Source organism: Anarhichas minor, unplaced genomic scaffold (assembly GCF_050575085.1).
Source record: "Anarhichas minor isolate MPS153535 unplaced genomic scaffold, ASM5057508v1 ptg000028l, whole genome shotgun sequence".
Lineage (NCBI taxonomy): Eukaryota > Metazoa > Chordata > Actinopteri > Perciformes > Anarhichadidae > Anarhichas > Anarhichas minor.
Genome location: NW_027466474.1, coordinates 8,114,823 through 8,131,941, shown reverse-complemented (window position 1 = coordinate 8,131,941; position 17,119 = coordinate 8,114,823). Strand labels below are relative to the sequence as shown.

The 17,119-nt window shown below is 41.2% G+C and overlaps 2 protein-coding genes across 2 annotated transcripts in view; one reads left to right on the top strand and one right to left on the bottom strand.

The window, feature by feature from the left end:
- The window catches only part of dock2 (dedicator of cytokinesis 2), an 87,647-nt gene extending 82,431 nt beyond the window's left edge, over window positions 1-5,216 (bottom strand). Inside the window, exons 1-8 of the mRNA XM_076103076.1 lie at window positions 4,970-5,216; window positions 2,916-2,999; window positions 2,306-2,346; window positions 2,068-2,123; window positions 1,890-1,986; window positions 1,651-1,799; window positions 1,396-1,531; window positions 536-693 (exon numbers count right to left, since the gene is read on the bottom strand). Of these exons, the coding sequence (XP_075959191.1) occupies window positions 536-693; window positions 1,396-1,531; window positions 1,651-1,799; window positions 1,890-1,986; window positions 2,068-2,123; window positions 2,306-2,346; window positions 2,916-2,999; window positions 4,970-5,012 (764 nt within the window). The 5' untranslated portion in view covers window positions 5,013-5,216. The remainder of the gene's footprint in view (window positions 1-535; window positions 694-1,395; window positions 1,532-1,650; window positions 1,800-1,889; window positions 1,987-2,067; window positions 2,124-2,305; window positions 2,347-2,915; window positions 3,000-4,969) is intronic.
- An 8,776-nt stretch (window positions 5,217-13,992) lies between these two features.
- On the top strand, window positions 13,993-15,397 carry hrh2a (histamine receptor H2a). The gene is made up of 2 exons (XM_076103813.1): window positions 13,993-14,998; window positions 15,189-15,397. Exons 1-2 carry the CDS (start codon window positions 13,993-13,995, stop codon window positions 15,362-15,364), a joined length of 1,182 nt encoding a protein of 393 aa, XP_075959928.1. The 3' UTR covers window positions 15,365-15,397.
- The last annotated feature ends 1,722 nt before the right edge of the window (window positions 15,398-17,119 follow it).

The window sequence follows — 17,119 nt, the reverse complement described above, 5'->3', positions numbered from 1 at the left end:
CACCACATAGCACTGCCAGTCAGTATCTGCTGCCCTATAATTTGTGTTTTCTGTATTCTTATTTTTAGTATCCCATTGTTCTAATTAAGAGGGGTTCAACAATGGAGGAGACAGGACAAATGAGGAAGCAAGAGGAGAGGTGTACAGACAGCTGAGGGATGGGGGTGAGGTTAAAAAGAATCGTAACTTGAACTCAATGATGTTTTCATTGGTGTTAGTCAGTAAATAGGTACTAAGAGGGATATGGTGGAGGCTAAACCCATCTTAATGTTTATATTATATTGAATGGACAACGTTTACTTATTTTATGATCTAAATCCTTGACAAAATCACATCAATATGAGCTGTACAAAGACCATTTTTTAAAGAAACAACAATAGCTGTTCATAGTTATGCATCTTTTTTTTTTATCTCAATGTGACTTAACGCTACACCCAAACATTTCAAATTGTATATGAATCTGGGGCTTCAAATCAACCTGAAAACAATAAACTGAAAAGAAAACCTCAACATGTGAGAGAATGACTGGTGACACCTGATGATGTTCTGTTTGACGGGGTCATAGAGGGACATGAAGAGCTCCGAGTCCTCTCCGATGCGACAGACGAAGTTCCTGACAAAGACGTAGAGGCTGTGGGTGGGGGAAGACTGGATTCGTGCTGAGATCCCGCTGTGGTCCGTCTGGATGTTGGACTGCAGGAGAGGACATAAGTTGAAGGAGGTTAACAGGATAAAATGCCAGCCGAAAGCCTTCATTTCAAGGTCCTGAGAAATCTGGTTGGCTGGTATAAGAATTAATAGTTGGTTACTTTTATTCTGGGACGTAACAGCTGCTAGAAAATTACGGAATCAGAAAATCGTGATAGAGTACGTTCTCTTCTTACTTATGAATCAATGTAAAATAGGCTGCATGGAGATGAAATGAAGTCAAGCCAATTTGTATGGAAGTGAAATCTTAATTAGGCTTGACTGGCAGATATGATTGGCAAGTAAAATGAATTATCTGTGTCATTTTCATGCAGATAAAGTTTCATTACTACATTTCATTACTACTGTCTTAAAAAAAAAAAATGAAATGAAAAAAATTGCAATTCCACCTATTATCTATTTAATATATATATATATATATAGTTCACATTAGCTTTTATATTTCCCATGAACAGTTTCCCAGGATAAATCCTATGGTACACATGTCTCTGGGAAGTCTAGTGCAGTCAAACCACAGCAATGTCAAAGAAGTTGCCAAATGAATTATATTATAATTACAACATCTGCCATCACATCCACCCATGAGATTCTATCTCTGTCTCCTGAAACTTTCTGTCCGGCCCTTTTCCCTCCTGGGTTCTAATTGTTCTGCTCCCCACTGCAGTGCCTTCTCATCTTTTTCCTTACCTGCTCCTCTTTGATGCGCTCATTAATCTTGGCTGTGGCCTCCTCGTGGGCCCGAAACAGACTGATGACACTAGCCCGTTCTGGGTCCAAGATGTTACCATTGTCATCCCGAACCACCTGGTCCAGCTCCAGGATCCTGTAGTAGGAAGCAGGAGATACCACTCAGGTGAGGAGGATGGGGAGGGGTGATGGGGAGGGAGAAGGGAGCAGAGAGGAATGAAATATAAATGGAGAAGTGTTTTTAAGCAGACATACTTGTTGCCATAGTCAATCTTGGAGGTAACTTTCTGCTTGAGCTCCTTGAATTCGTCACTGGGCAGAGTGCCAGACAGGAGCTGGGAACGCCACTCCATTAGCTCCCACATCAGCCTCTGGACCTGCTTCACACGCATCCGTTTATTGACCTGGACGGGTAGATGTATGGTGTTACTCTCAGACATACACACATGAACATACACAAAGGGGTTTTTGCTTGTTGTTGTTTTTTTTTTTACCACAAAGAGTTGCTTCCATATGCTTCCCCACTCCCTCAATGTGGTGGTAACCTCCTTTACCAAGGGCATCTCTGCAGACATCACTACCTCCTGATCTCTGTAGTTGCACAAACAACAAACAACAAAGTCAAAAAACATAACTTTTGGGATCAGATGAAGACTTTGTAAATGCACTCACCCTTGTTTATCAATGACGACCCCCTTAAGATGAATGAAACTGGCAGGGAACACTCCCTGGAGAGGAATATGAACAAATGTAATCAGTGGTAGCTTTCACTTCTCCGCTCTACAAAACTAGCAAAGAAGATCTCCCAGTTGAATAAAAGTGATTGTGTTATTGTCACCTTCCTGCTAAAATCAATGTGATGCGCTGTATGGTGTAACAAAAAAAAGGATATGTTTGTGTGAGGTCTTACCCGTTGGGCATTGTTCCTAACCAAGTAGCCTCTGTACCATCCTGAAAGACAAATTGACTGTCACCTTACTGCCATACTGACATGTCTACATGAGCAGGCCTGTGGTGTTCACATTGAAATGCGGACGTGTCAAGACCATATGTTGAAGGACTGAAACCTAGTGCAAAAACTATGATGCATACAATATTTAACGGACACAAAAAGCAAACAAATATATTTTACTGTGCAGGAGTTATTTATCATGCACCGTTAGGCCTAAGTTATATACAAATTATTGATATCCGATTATGTGAAATACATAAAACAGGAGTGACAAGAAATGCAGACAGCCAACATATTTTACTTTAACTAAGAAAAAGGATTGTTTATGAAAACTATAAGTAGTCACCAACTTTTGTTATTTTGACGATATCTTTCATTTTGGTTGAGGCAGCTGGTTTATGACCTTGTTTTAGGACAAGCCACATATAATGATGCAAAAATATTAACATATCTTAAATATTTCACAGAGAAACGTGACAAAACAACATGGAAAGGTTATTTAGGGGCACCGCACAGCATAAGTGAAAAAAATAATACTTCCCATTTTTATATTTTGAGATATTCTTACCATCGCAGACCTCCTGGATCTGGACTGCATCGCCTACCTCGAGGGAGAGCTGCTTCTCTCCGCAGCCGACAAAATTCCACTTCACTAAAAAGGAAATAATTACAGTCTGATGAGGGGCTAGGGCAATGCGACTAAAGAACCAAAAACCAGAGCACGTCCATGATCGTTCACGGAGAAGGAGAAACACTGAAGTAAATCAGTGGAAGAAGAAAGCTACTCCTGGTGTAAGATGAACAAGTCTGGATTACCTGTCACCAACAGATCCAACTAACGTGCAGGTTTATTCCTGCCTGTTCTCACTGTCAACACCTTCTCTCTCCCTTGTTCAGGCCTCTTCGGTCAGTGAACCAATAAATAAGTACATGGTCACTGGATGGACTGTTGGCAGGCCAGATTGCCTATAAAATATTCACACTGAGCTGAAATGATTAGATTAAAAGAGGTAAGTCATTTTTTAACCAATAATGCCAAACATTGCCTGGTTCCTGCCTCTCAAATTGTAATACATCAAATATAAACTAGACATCCTTGAGCTTGGGACTGTTCGTGGTCAGACAAGCGGGAAATCTGAAGATGTCTCTGTCTCCGAGGGAATTGTGATGATGGCAAGGCAGCTTCATTTACATGGCACACTTCATAACAGAGGCAATTCAAAGAAAACCATTTAAATTACATTTTAAAACAATAAGCAATACAAAATAACATAACGTAGAATAAGATAGAACTGAATGAGATTTATTTAAAAAATTCAAATAAAATATTATACACAAAAAAAACTATTTTCTGACATTTCATAGACTTAATGATTAACATAAAAATGAATCTGCAGATTGATCAGTAATTAAAAGGCTATACTTCTCATTAGCAGCCTTAGTGCAGCAACTACTGCTACTGTTTGCATTGGATATCAGTTAGTTGCAGAAGATAAGTGTAGTAGTGAAGCTGTTGTCTAATTGTTTGTACTAGCTCACAGGCTTGCTTTGCTCCTTCCTATATTTCACGGCTTAGGAAAACAAGCACTTATACACAAAATTAAGGCTAAATAACATAATTCTGACTGTATAAAAAGTTGAACATTATTTCTGGACCAATACTTCAATTGAAATGCATAATTATTTCAAAATGAAAAGGTAAGTGCGTGTACAGTTCATGACATTATGTGGTTTCGACGGTATTTCGGCTTCAAAGAAAATACGTCCCTCCTTCTTCCTCCACTTCCTGTCTTGTCGTCTTACACAGACCAGGAAGAAATTCAGTCTAAATACAGTAAATAAACGACACTTCATTGAGTAATGTTATTAATAATTGATTCAAAATGTAAGATAAATATATTTCCATTTTCAATCTTAAGCTATAAAGCGGGAAAACACTTAAAAGACTTCAATTAATTGTCATCATTGACTTACAATGCTAACTATATGCCTAATAACTGATACATGAATGCTTCGTCTGCAACAAGCCAGTGAACCTCTGCTATTACATTCTGTCATTCTGTATTTGAAGTCAGAATTCAGTATTCTTGCTAAGCTTGTGTCTGTCACGCATATCTAACGGAAACACATGGTGATCAGCTCGGCCATATTCAACCCACATACCCGATAAACTACAGATTGTAGTGAGAAGTTGAGCTTTAACCATCTACGATTTCCTCCTGGTGCCAAAAGCAATCTCTCTTCTTGCTTCTGTATTCATGAGCTGCATATAGTGTAATGCATTAAGATTGCCACTCAATTCTCCATCAGTTTAAGGTGGATTGTAACTTTAAATAGGATTTCATCCACCAAACAGTCCACTAGCTCTTATACCTTCTGTTGTATTGAAGGTAAACGGTGAATATGATTTTAGGATTTAAGTTATTTTATGGGAATTACATCTGAGGTGTACACCTCAAAGTTCTGTAAGGCTGTTAGCACCTGCTCACATCCTGTTACGCAGGAAGCGATGGGCATCTATTTTTGTCCTTCTTATTCACAGCACGACTAAATAGAGACACTATAGAAACATGTGCATGCACACATACAAAGACACACACAAGCGAGCTCATACTGACTTACCTACACCGTACCGCTCTGTGGTGGTCCTCGTCCAAGGAGCCATGACTGCATGTAGCCCCACTTTCTATTTTGAGTCTTGTCTTTCCGACTCACCTCCTATTTATCTCCCTCTCTCTCCCTCTCTCTCTGTTTTTTAAAGAAGACTGCTTGCTGAACTTTTTACTTCTGTATTTTTTTTGTTTTACTTCAAATGAAAGCAACAGGCCCATCCCCCTTTGCCTCTCTTCCTCTTCTGTCTCTCGTCTCTTCCTGACTTCAGGCCGTTAAGAGGAAGTGACTGAGTGTGACAAGGTGGAGTCCTGTAGAGCCCACAGGCCTGCGTAGTGTGTGAAGTCTCCCTTTTTTCTCATTTGGACTTAGCTGATTACTTTATCTGTATTATGATTGAATGTAAAACAATGTTAGGGGTTGAACAGTGATGTAAATAGCATGCTTTAATGGCCAAGTTTTATTCGTGATTCATTCTCAAATCTGATCAAAATGAGTACTGGACAACACACAGTGTGCAAAGTCGGTGAACCGTGGATGACTTCAATCGATAGTTTACCAGCTCACACTGTGTGCACTCACCTCGTCTCTATGTGTCATCCCTCAACCTTGTGAAATACAAAGTGTTTGAAGTTGGAAGACGCAGCACCACAGGCAATATAGCTTGATGTTGTGTCACCTGTCATCTCTCCACCTTTCAAAAATGACGAATATAAAATGCTTATGTTACAAGATGTTACTCTGGAAAATGGTATCACGTATTACAAATACGCATATAGCAACACAGCAGCAGCTCAAACAGCGTCTGGACTGTTGATTTTACCGAATACATTTTCAGTGAAACAAAGTGTTCTAAATTTGCTGGTTTCAGGAACTCAGTTCAGAGATGAAACTAGTTACACAATCCTTCACCTTCCCTGTATCCACTTCAGATGATTTTGCCAGGGTAACCATCAATTTTCAGTGCTGAGAACATCCTCAAGACAAACAGCTGGTACGAGCCTTTCATAACACTTTACTGACACCACTTTGTTTTACTAATTTATGGATAAGATAGTAAGATTTAGCATCCAAACGCTGCATTTCTAAACTAAAAATCATCCATCCTTACAGCTTTTATCATCAGCATGAAGGTTCCCTGTTGAGTTTTTGTCCTCAAATAGCAGTTTTGAGCTTTTTTTTTTTTTCCATGAGTGAGTTCACGTTTTGTTCATCCCATGCACACGCCTTCAACGGGAAAGAAGAAGACTGCTAGCAAGAAAACATGGATGTAAACAATGCAGGAGTTAAAATACTTAAAGAATCAGCTTTTCAAATGTTTTGAAGAAGGAAATGCATTCAAAACGTTTGTTAGAGCTTTAAGGACACAGACAATGTGTTGATTTCTTGGCTAAATTAGTTTTGCCTGTTTTCCTGTGGCTATCACACTAACACACACTAACAAATGGCTTATTTCTAGAAATGAAGTCAATACTTTGCTGATCCAATAGAGGGTGGTAGAAAGTTCTAAATCATGTTTCGTTGTTTTGTTTCATTCCCCCTAGCATTACCTCATCTTATCTTATCAAAATATGGCTTATTTTAAACACGTTGTTTACCTAGACTGTGAGCTGTGGTTTTATTTCCCACAGAAAATATTTCAATTTCAATGCTAATGGATTTTGAGGTATCACTGCCAACTACCTTTTTACACACTACCAGACAAATAAATGGTCCCTTTCCGTACTCTGCCTTGCATGGGAACGCTCTAGCCCAAAGGCATCAAAGCCAAGGAACACCTAACTATGAAGTGAATTATTAAAGATATCACTGATGACACCGTCGACCCAGAGGTGGCAGTTCCAGAGGTGTCTTCACTCGCTCAGAAACATCAGAGGGTGTGTTGTTGTGGAAACATGAGGGGAGACAGAACTTGATTCAACACACAGATTGGATTTTGATTCAACACTGACAGAAAGGTGAGCATAGAAACATCACCAGGTATGAACATGTGAGGAGGTGACACTCAGTAACATGTGACAGCATGTGTTTGCTTTATAACGGGAGAGTGATGAAGAAAGGAGATAAGGACAGAAGAAAGAAATAATGATAAGAAAGATATGTTATCACATAGGACTGTGTAGTGGAACAAAACTGGGACCTTGTTGCTGCGACACAAGGAGAAAGAAGGGTGAAGCTAAACGGTGCATGGAAAGAAGCAACTTGACTGATATAACCAGAGATGAAGCTATAGATGAAGGAATAAAAAGAGACAGCAGGCTTTAACAGCAGTAAAATAAACAATATGAGATTAAAAAGAAGATTTAATTCAGAATCAGCTATGATGTAAAGAAGCCCACAGGAAATGAGACAGAGCCAGAGACACGGAGGTGAGACCGATAAGGAAAAGGGAGGGTAAAAAAAAAAGACTAAAGTTATAAAAAGAGACGCAATAATGAGTTGTGAATGTTAGCCTGCAACCCAGGAGATGAATTTATAGGAAATGATAGAGAAGCCACACCAGGGGCCACAGCGCATGAAGAATAGATACAAAGGCAGAGTAAAAGGCTGCACCAGAAATAGAGAGATTGATTTAGAAATATTTGTGACCTTTCGGGTCATTGAAATCCCGCCAGAGCAACTTGTGCCAGTTCTCATAGACTTCCATCCCCTGAAAGCCATCCATCCATGAAGTTCTAAAGAAGCAGTAAACTGTTCAAAGTTTAGAGTGCAGTGGTATTTGTGTCAGCATGTGACACGGAAAGTAAAACAAATCTTAAAAGACATGAAATGATGCATGCATGGATACCACCACAAACTGGACTTATTTGCCAGCAATTCCATTAAGGCAGAATGCAACAGGTTGCTTGGATTATTCTGCCCAGTCTCCAAAGGCAACCGTTTGTTGCCGCTTTACCCCAGCAGCTGGCACATGCAAGTTAGAGGACATGATTAGAGAATGGAAGACCTATTCGAATAATTTCAAAAGCAATTTACCCTGAAGAGATGGAGACGAATAATAGGAGGCGACACGGGGGGGCGGGGAGCTGTGTGCGAGTTTCTGCTGCTCCCTCACTTTATTCTCTCGCCCCTGTCTTTCCCACACACACTCATTACGCACACGCTTCACAAGCGAGACTGTGGTTCCCTGCGCTCTCAGGGAGCAGAACAGAGTAGCGGGGGCAGTCGTCTCAGAAAAGAAAAAGCGGCACGAAGGTGAGTTGATGAATTCCTACTTTATAATTGTTAAAAATGAATTGAATGAGTTGTGTGTGTGTGTGTGTGTGTGTGTGTGTGAAAATGGAGTCAATCCAGCTGTGCTTGTGGTCTAACAGCATAATTGAGTTTGACTCAATATTTACTCTGAGTCTGCATTGATTTGCTGGTATGCATTTCAGCAGCTAAACAGGAATATTAGAGGAACATAGTTTTCAAGTAAAAGGCAGAGATAGTGAGGCAGTAGTCTATGATTGGTTAGTACGACATTCAACCTCTGTCCGGAACAGACTCATAGCATCAGTTACTGCTCTAAAAGTGTGTCAGCTTAGTCGTAAGAAAACTATTTATTTCTGTTTTTGTAATTGTGCTTATATCTGAGATTCAAATTTCTGTTTGTGGTTGTAAAGAGCTCAACTGAGTCAATCCTGAACCTGGTGTGAGCATGTGAACTCTGCACAAAGACAAATATACAAAGGGGTCATTTAATCAGTACTGAACATGAGGAAGTGAGATTATGCTGCGTGTGTGTGTGTGTGTGTGTGTGTGTGTGTGTGTGTGTGTAATTTATCTTTTACTGGTTGCTACATGACATATTTTGAAGTTCTACAATTGAACACTATAAAGTTTCTGTAGCTAGTGCTCTTTTCATATTTTATGTATACAGAAAGTGTGCTTTACTAATGCTAACCAGCTTGTTTCACTTCTGTTGCTAAAGCTATAAAAACATACTTCACCAGGAGAAGTACTATCTGACGTCAGATATTTAAAGGAAATCACAAAATCACTATCATGGCAGCAGCTTAACTAAACAAAAGCAAGTAAGACACAAATGTATTTCAGTGAAAATGTTGCACGTCATTATTTTTAGAGCTTAAACTGTGGGGGTCCAAGTGACCAACGACAAGTCATTGTGCAATGTGTGTGTCTGCTGAAACAGCCAACAGAAAAAATAGATGTGATTAAGTGTCATGACTTGGTCAGGGAACAATAAGCATACATTCTAGTTCCTGGTTTAATACCAGAAAGAGCAACTATAAGAAATGACAGGAAAACTGTTGATTCTGGACCTGTGCGAGTGTGTTTCTCTATACAAATGTCTGAATGTACTTACACCTATTAAGTTGAGCTACTGCATCCAGAAGCTGTAATGCTGACATAACAGAGGTGTGGTGAGGACAAGACCGACACATTGAGGGCAATTCATTATCCCTGTGTGACTTAAACGTGCTTGTGTATGTCTGAGACACAGATATGCATGCTGTTCGTATCAATGCATATTTTATGTGCCTGCTCCCCCCCCCCCCCCCGTTGTCTGTGAACCTGTCTGACCTCACGTCTGTCGCTCAGCGTGTTTCATTTTCACGCTTCGTCAAGATTTCACAGCTTCCTTCCACTGGTCAGGACACACAACTGTTACCAAGCAACCCACCATCCACATCCCTTTCTCTCTCTCTCCCTTTCTCTCTCTCTCTCTCTCTCTCTCTCTCTCTCTCAAGGACAACACAAAAACAAACAGGAAGACAGACACGAGCACACACACACACACACGCAGACCCACTCACATCCACAAAAATGAAGACAGCTATAGATTTCTTTGCAAAAGCAGGGGAAGCGAGTGAGCCAAGTATTTTTACTCAATTGAATTATATCAGAATAAATAAAGCATTCAGATGTCTGATTGCATTATGTCGCTGTGATGGTCGCTGCTTGCAGGGACATCTGTGGGCCACTTCAGTATGACAGTCCTCACTAAATAAATGTTTATTGACCTCATAACAATTCCTTGCTTTTCATGTAGGCCTATAGTAAATCTAGATTAAACAATCTACAACTCTGCTAAAGAGTTCAGAAGATGGCATAATGAACACGAGCTACTGCCGCTTTCACTCGCACGCCTGTCTAATCCTTTGACCACTCTGCAGTTGACCAACCACTCCCACAGAATCCATGTGACTGAGTTGCATGGTGTCACTGCGTGTACTTGGACCGTGCGGTGCTGTCGACACAAAGCTCCCCACACGTTTGAGCAGCATTGCAGACACATGGCAAGTGGTGTGTTTCGCTGAGTCATCTTGCCAAACCTCCTAACGGCAGATACGCTGACTGTGATTGAGTTTTAAGGGCTTGAATGAATCAATGAATCAATGAATCAATGAATGGGTTATTTCCTGCAATTATTCTGCAGCAACCACATAAAAAAAAGTGAATTTGACACCCTTATCCCAATAGTTCAGTGATTTTTAGTAGGGCAGAATTAAGCAATTTCTCCGTGTAAACATAGTTTGACACATTACATTGCATTGGTGACAATACACATGATGACTTAATGATTGGGCTGAAGAAAAGACACAGCTGGCTGGTATAAAAAGGCCACAGAATGAATACTTGGTATTTGGAGAATCTCCAATCAAGCAACGAGTCCCAGTTGAGAGGTAAATAACCTCATTACTCATCTCCGAGCTCAGACCGTGTCTGGTGAAGATCCACTGCTCCAAGTTCTTTTCTGCCTGCCTTTTATCTCAATAGCCAAATTGGGCTCTTTTCACCAGACCACTTACTGAGTAATGGAAGGTCTAGATGGGGCAGATTGAAGCCTCTCCAGCTCATTTGCATCGTTCTTGTGCTGGAAGATAGCTGACAGTGAGAGGAAGCTGTCTCGGAGTTCCTTAAGGTTAACCGCTTGATATTTTTGTTTTTCCAACTGTTACACACAGATAGACCTGGGCCAGGACAACCTCTTAAAGCGCTGTCCTCAACACCACAGACCCATGCACCCTTTTGTTGTCTCTTGAAAACATGAAACAGCATTCTCCTGCAGAAAACCACAGAAAGTAGAGCAGCCTTTACATCCTGTGTGGAAAACACAGCTCTCAGCAGTCATTACAATCCATTACAGTCCTCAAAATCCATTACTAAGACATACGTTTCAGGTTGTGAGTTAGTGTGTGCATGCAAGCCGACATGCGAGTGCGTGCGCTGTAGTAACACTCACCGTTGTTTTCCATTAGGGACAACTAATGAGAGGTTTGTGAAAGAAAACAGATGGTCAGCAATAAAGTAGCACACTGTCTGAATGAATGATGCTTTATTTACTATCATTCTTCAACTTAAAGGTGAATGACTGACTGTGACTTCCTGCTGTAACGCATTCTGCGCAGACTAACAGTGACTTGATGAAGTAAAATCACATACAAGACATTTGTGCTAACTAAGCTTGTGCTCACCAGTGATTCTTGATAACAGAGTGGCCAGGATTGTATATTAATAAAGTTTTATTATAACACAAATGTTTATGCAAAAATAAACAGGAAACGAATATGGTTATGCTCAGACACACGTGCACTGTAACATGGGAAAAGGAACTAATGCATTTGGCTGAAGGCAGATAAGTGAACACACCCTCATATACATTATGTCCCAGGGTTGAGACGAGGTTAATCGAAAGCTTCTATGGACTATAATTCACGTCCACATGAGGACATTCCTCACAGATCCAAGCCAAAACTAGTTCCAACTGTGCACGTGTTTGTGAGTGAGACAAGAAAGGGGTTGACAGTGGGACAGACAGATTTGATTTGTTGATGAAAACAGTTGAAATGTGAGGTCTCAGTGAGTCAGTCAGTCTGTGGCTCTGCCAAATATAAAGGCTGAGATGTCATGTGCATTTAAGAAAACGCACTTCATACGTTAGTGGTTGTGTTATCAGTGTTTGCTCTGGATGAAGTTCAAAGCAGTGAGTCGGTGACAGAAATGTGTCCATGGAACAAAGAAGCCGAGATCAGAGGAGTTCATAGATTAGAGACGGTGTTCTGGTTTCAGTAGACCCAGATTTGAATTAAAACCTTTCTTTCTGTGGCTCTTTTTTTTTTTCCGTCTTCATGTGAAGCCAGCGTGTGCACCTCTCCAAGTCGCTCTCTCTCTCTTTGAGGTGATAAGTGAGCGGCTCCTGATAAAGTCTGGCAAATGTCCCAACGTCCATTACAGTGTTAGAAAATAGACGAGCAAACATTATCCACCACCCACTGACGCAAACACATGTACTCCACACACACATCCTCACTTATCAAGTATGCGCATTCCTCCGAGCACACATTAAAAACTCATGCCGGCATGCCATTAATGACTTCACAGAAGACAAATAACTCTCTGAAACTCTCTCGACGAGGTCTATGTAAGAAACAAAAGCTGAAATATCCAAAAGAAAATGATTTTTGGCAAAATTACCTTTACAAACTACTAGAAATGACGTCTATGTTGATTGTTTGACAAACAACCTTTTTGTTATTCATGGCCACTATCTGGTAACTGTATTTATTATCATATCATTATTCACTCACTGCTCTCATCAGTCAAACCAAACCTTCCATCCATGGCATTGCTGCATCAAAATGTTATTCATATTTCACTGATACCGAAACAAGACTTGGCTTCATCTCAACTGCAGCAGTTTGCTCAGAGATACTTAGTCATGCTGGCTGTTTACACAGTGGCACAACTTGGCCTAAGCTAAACAAACTACCGGTACTGTTTTGTTTCATATTCATATCATGGTTTTATTATAGATGGATTGGAATTCCCATTAGCGTTCGGTCTGAAATGGCAGCTTCACTTTTGCCTGCAAGAAAATGGCCGACGTAAAATAACTGAACATTATAAGAAACAAATTAATTTATATTTGACAGCAGGCGTAGCGCCGTAGTCCTTGTGATGATGCAGAATAATAGTTGTGGCTGGATTTACTATTTCTATGTTGCTCTCATACTGAACTCTTTACCGTCATAAATCATGCAGGCAAAGGCTTTAAGTTTAGCAAGCGACAGGGAGCGAGCTGTACAAGAGCAAGACCTTTGCTGGTGCTACAAATGAAACCACAGTGGCCACTGATGAGCAAAAGATAGTTAGACACACAGTCTTCAGATGAATCTTTTAAATTCATCACACGATTCATTGAAAACTTATCACAGAATGAAATCATAAACATAAATCATCAGATTTAGCCCCAAAAGCGAAATATTACACACTGTGAGTCTTTCTGTCAGTGGTAACCAATTCATTCTCTTTATCAGCTACGTCAGACCTGGAGCCAAGTCAGTAGTTTATGTCATCGTTTTTTTTTTTACTTGATTTCTTTATATTCTCCATTCTCATGATAGTTTGTGACTCGGTTTATACAAAAAATATTTTTCTGCAATAGTGTATTCCATCGTACTGTATCAGTCCATAGATGGAGAAAAGGGTTACAGAGTGCCTAAAGATAAAATGCGCACACACACACACACACACATACACACACACACACACACTGAAATGAAGATACTGTGTCTCAATATTTTGTTAAACAAGAGAAATGAGAATGTATCCATAAGTGTTTTTTAAACCCAGTTAAGGTATGTGGTACATAAATAGTTGTAATGCATGTAAAGTAGGCTACTGTAATAAATAAACTATAAATAAATCAATAAATTATATATAACAAGCTACAGTTCTAACCAAACCTCTTTGTTGAGTGAGCATGCCAGTGCAATATCTGAAACTACAGGAAATCCTGTGCTGATTACCAACTGTGTGTCTCATCTCTGTCCACTAGATGTCACTACAGCCATAGAAGATGGTGTTGAAGCCAAAGCGAGGCCATGGACCAACAAGAACAGGAACGCTCTGAATGATCATATGTAATAGCGGTATACGTGAGGCTAAGGCTTATGATGTGTATGTCCTCTTTGGAAAAAAGAGAGACCGCTCATTTAGTTTAACACTGAAAGGAAAACGTAACAATGGTTTGCATGAAGCTCCAGCGATGAAGTCATCAGATTGTTTCCAGTGAAGCACCAGCGATAATGTTGTCACAAGTGATGCTGGGAGTCATCCTGTCCCTCCTCATCCTTCTGACCGTCAGTGGTAATGTGCTGGTGTGCCTGGCTGTCTGCGCCTCCCGACGCCTCCGCTGCCTCACCAACTGCTTCATCGTGTCGCTGGCTGTGACGGACTTGCTGCTCGGCCTCTTGGTCCTCCCTTTCTCCGCCCTGCTGCAGCTCAACAACGAATGGCCGCTCGGCCCGGCCTTCTGCAACTTCTACATCTCCATGGATGTCATGCTGTGCACGGCCTCCATCCTCACCCTCCTGGCCATCAGCGTGGACCGCTACCTGGCAGTGACCATGCCTCTGAGATACGCCTCACTGGTGTTGCCGTGGAGAGTTGCTGTGGCCATGGCCAGTGTTTGGACAGTGTCTGTGGCCGTGTCTTTCTTGCCGATCCAAATGGGGTGGAACACTGTTAACGGCACAGTGCAGAACTACGGGCCCTGGGCTCCAGTGGGAAAATGTCGTTTTGAGCTGAACAGGCCCTACGTACTGACAGACTCTCTTCTCACTTTCTACCTGCCTCTGGTGGCTATGTGCTGGACATACCTACGAATACTTCGCATTGCCCGGGCACAGGCCAAACGCATTATCAGTGCCCGACCCGCTTCCATCACGAGCTACAACTGCAGGGACAACCCTTCCACCAGTACCACTGTAGTTTCCAGCGTAACAGCAGTGGCTCTGCGGGAGCACAAAGCCACAGTGACACTGGCAGCAGTGATAGGGGCTTTTGTGGTGTGTTGGTTGCCATACTTCATCCTGTTCACAGTGTTGGGCCTAAAGGAGCAACCAGACCCAAGCACAGTACCAGAATACTCCATTGTGTTGTGGCTGGGTTACACCAATTCAGCCCTCAACCCTATTCTTTATGGAGCCCTCAACAGGGACTTCAGGTTAGCCTACACCCACCTACTGAGATGTCGATGCCCTACTTACGGTGGGTGGATGAGCCGGCAGCCGTCTCAGACTGTAGCAGCAGGTAAAGCCGTAAAAAGCTTGAAGTGTGCAGGTGAAATTGCACAGGTTTCAGAATTCAATTAATTTAAGAGTGGGCGTTTATTTATGAACAACAAAATGTTGCAACCAGGGTTAACACATCATACGTTCTTATCCCAGGTTCTCCAGTTTTTTGTCTTCTTTTCCTTCTTTCCCTTTTTTCCCCCTCTCAGCCAGAGACCAGCTTACAGAGGTGACACTGCTGTGTGGACAGACCCCTGCCACATGCAGGGCAGGTCAAACAGAGCAAAACTTAATGCTTCAAGAAGTGAACAGCAGGACAGCCACAGCAACTATCCATATTGCAAACGGCACTGCTGTCACAGATGTCAACGGCAATGAAAGGTAAATTATTATTCAGCATATACTTACAGTATGCTTCATGAACACCAACAAAAAAAAAAAAAGTACATGACCTGACATTGATGCTGAGATGTCCATGTTGGCAATGTTCTCGCATGCAGAGTCATGACTCAAAACTCAAAAAGTGATCGTTCACATCCAAATTTATGTCAAAATGCTACAACACTCACAATGAAGCCGAGAAAAGACCGTGATCCGTGCATTATGTGACACCCCGCTCTCAGTATGTAATTGCACCCATCGTATATTCTTCCTTTTAAACACAAAATCTGAATCGGTCACACAAACATTTTATACTTCGCTAATTCCTCTCTGTGAGTGCAGGTCGTGCTGAGCCTGTGCTGGTGAGGTGGGTGCTGTGTACTGCGGTTGCAACCAAGAACCAAAATCCATCAGCCGAAGAGGAAAGAGCAACAGACAGACGACGGAAGATGGACAGAGATTTAAAGCCCTTCTTTGGAAGCCTTCAGTGCTGCAGTTGAAGCACCCATAATACAACATGTAAGTAGATCTACACACAGACATCCCTGTTACCCCCCCCCCCCCCCCCCCCCCCGCAGACGATGTCGGGCCCAGAACAAATGAACTGTGACACACAGATCCTAGCGGTGTCATCCACGCTGCATCAGGCCATATGGCAATATGCTTATTAGGCCAAGAAATTTGCTTTCAGCACAGAGGAGATACATTATCCAGTTTCACATCCTGCTCTCATTTCTTTGTTCGCACTTTGTGAAGAGTATTGACTCAGTGGTTTGCTCTTCGTATGTGCTGCTTTTGTAAGCGTGAATTAGTTTAAGCAACAAAACAACATCTTCATGACAACCGATACATTCTTAAAGACTGCCTGGTCATTCAAACTTGAGATCAGTATCTAACTTCATACATTAGTATTATACATTAAATGTGCAACATCAAACACTTAAGCCAACATAAGCACAGCCTTATGGCTTTTGTCATATTTCATAAAGCCAGTACGACTAAAAATAACTAACTAATGATGCCTTGTTCTGTCTTTAAGAGGAGAAATCATTACAGCACTCGGATAGAAAGCTAACATCACATCTTACAACTGTCTATATTTGGAGAGGTATTTCTCTAAACCTGAGTGGTTGATCTTTTTTTTTTAAACTAAAAAGGCCATGGAGGCTGAATTGTAACCAGCAGAATGTATTATTTATGTTTTATTGTAATCTCTTCTCTTTTTCTGAACTATTTGTTTTGGTCTTCCACTTACTAATGCATTTACTGACTATTCAAATTGAAAATGTATTTTGTGTTGTTTTTCTAAAACTATTGCTTCTTTGAAAAAAAGAATAATTACAGCAGTTTCTCAGCGCTAAAATATTCTTGTATGTGCACACAACTTTTAACACCTCTAGCACCCATCATACCTCCTAAAAAATGAATGTGCAACTCTGTGTTGGAAGTGATTGTTGATGCAGCAAATTGACTAATCTCTATACCAAGAGGTGGAGCTGATCCGCACTCAGTGGTTAAGTGAATGATTCTTTCCTCTCCGCATACTGTAAACCCAATGTGTTTGAATCCTTTTTTGATTGGCATGTCTCTTCTGCCTGTTAGCAACCACTCTATCCATAATTCACCAAATTGGAGAAAATGGGACCTCAGCAACTCCACACCTCATCAGCAAAGACCAACTGTACGCTCACAGCCGGCCTCTACCAATCGAGAACCGAAGAAATGACGATGCTTCTACGTGGAGGGAGCTACAGCAATA

Coding starts and splice junctions, on each gene's coding strand:
- hrh2a (XM_076103813.1), top strand. CDS start 13,993: ATGTTGTCACAAGTGATGCTGGGAGTCATCCTGTCCCTCCTCATCCTT. Junction 14,999..15,188: donor GTCTCAGACTGTAGCAGCAG/GTAAAGCCGTAA, acceptor TCCCCCTCTCAG/CCAGAGACCAGCTTACAGAG.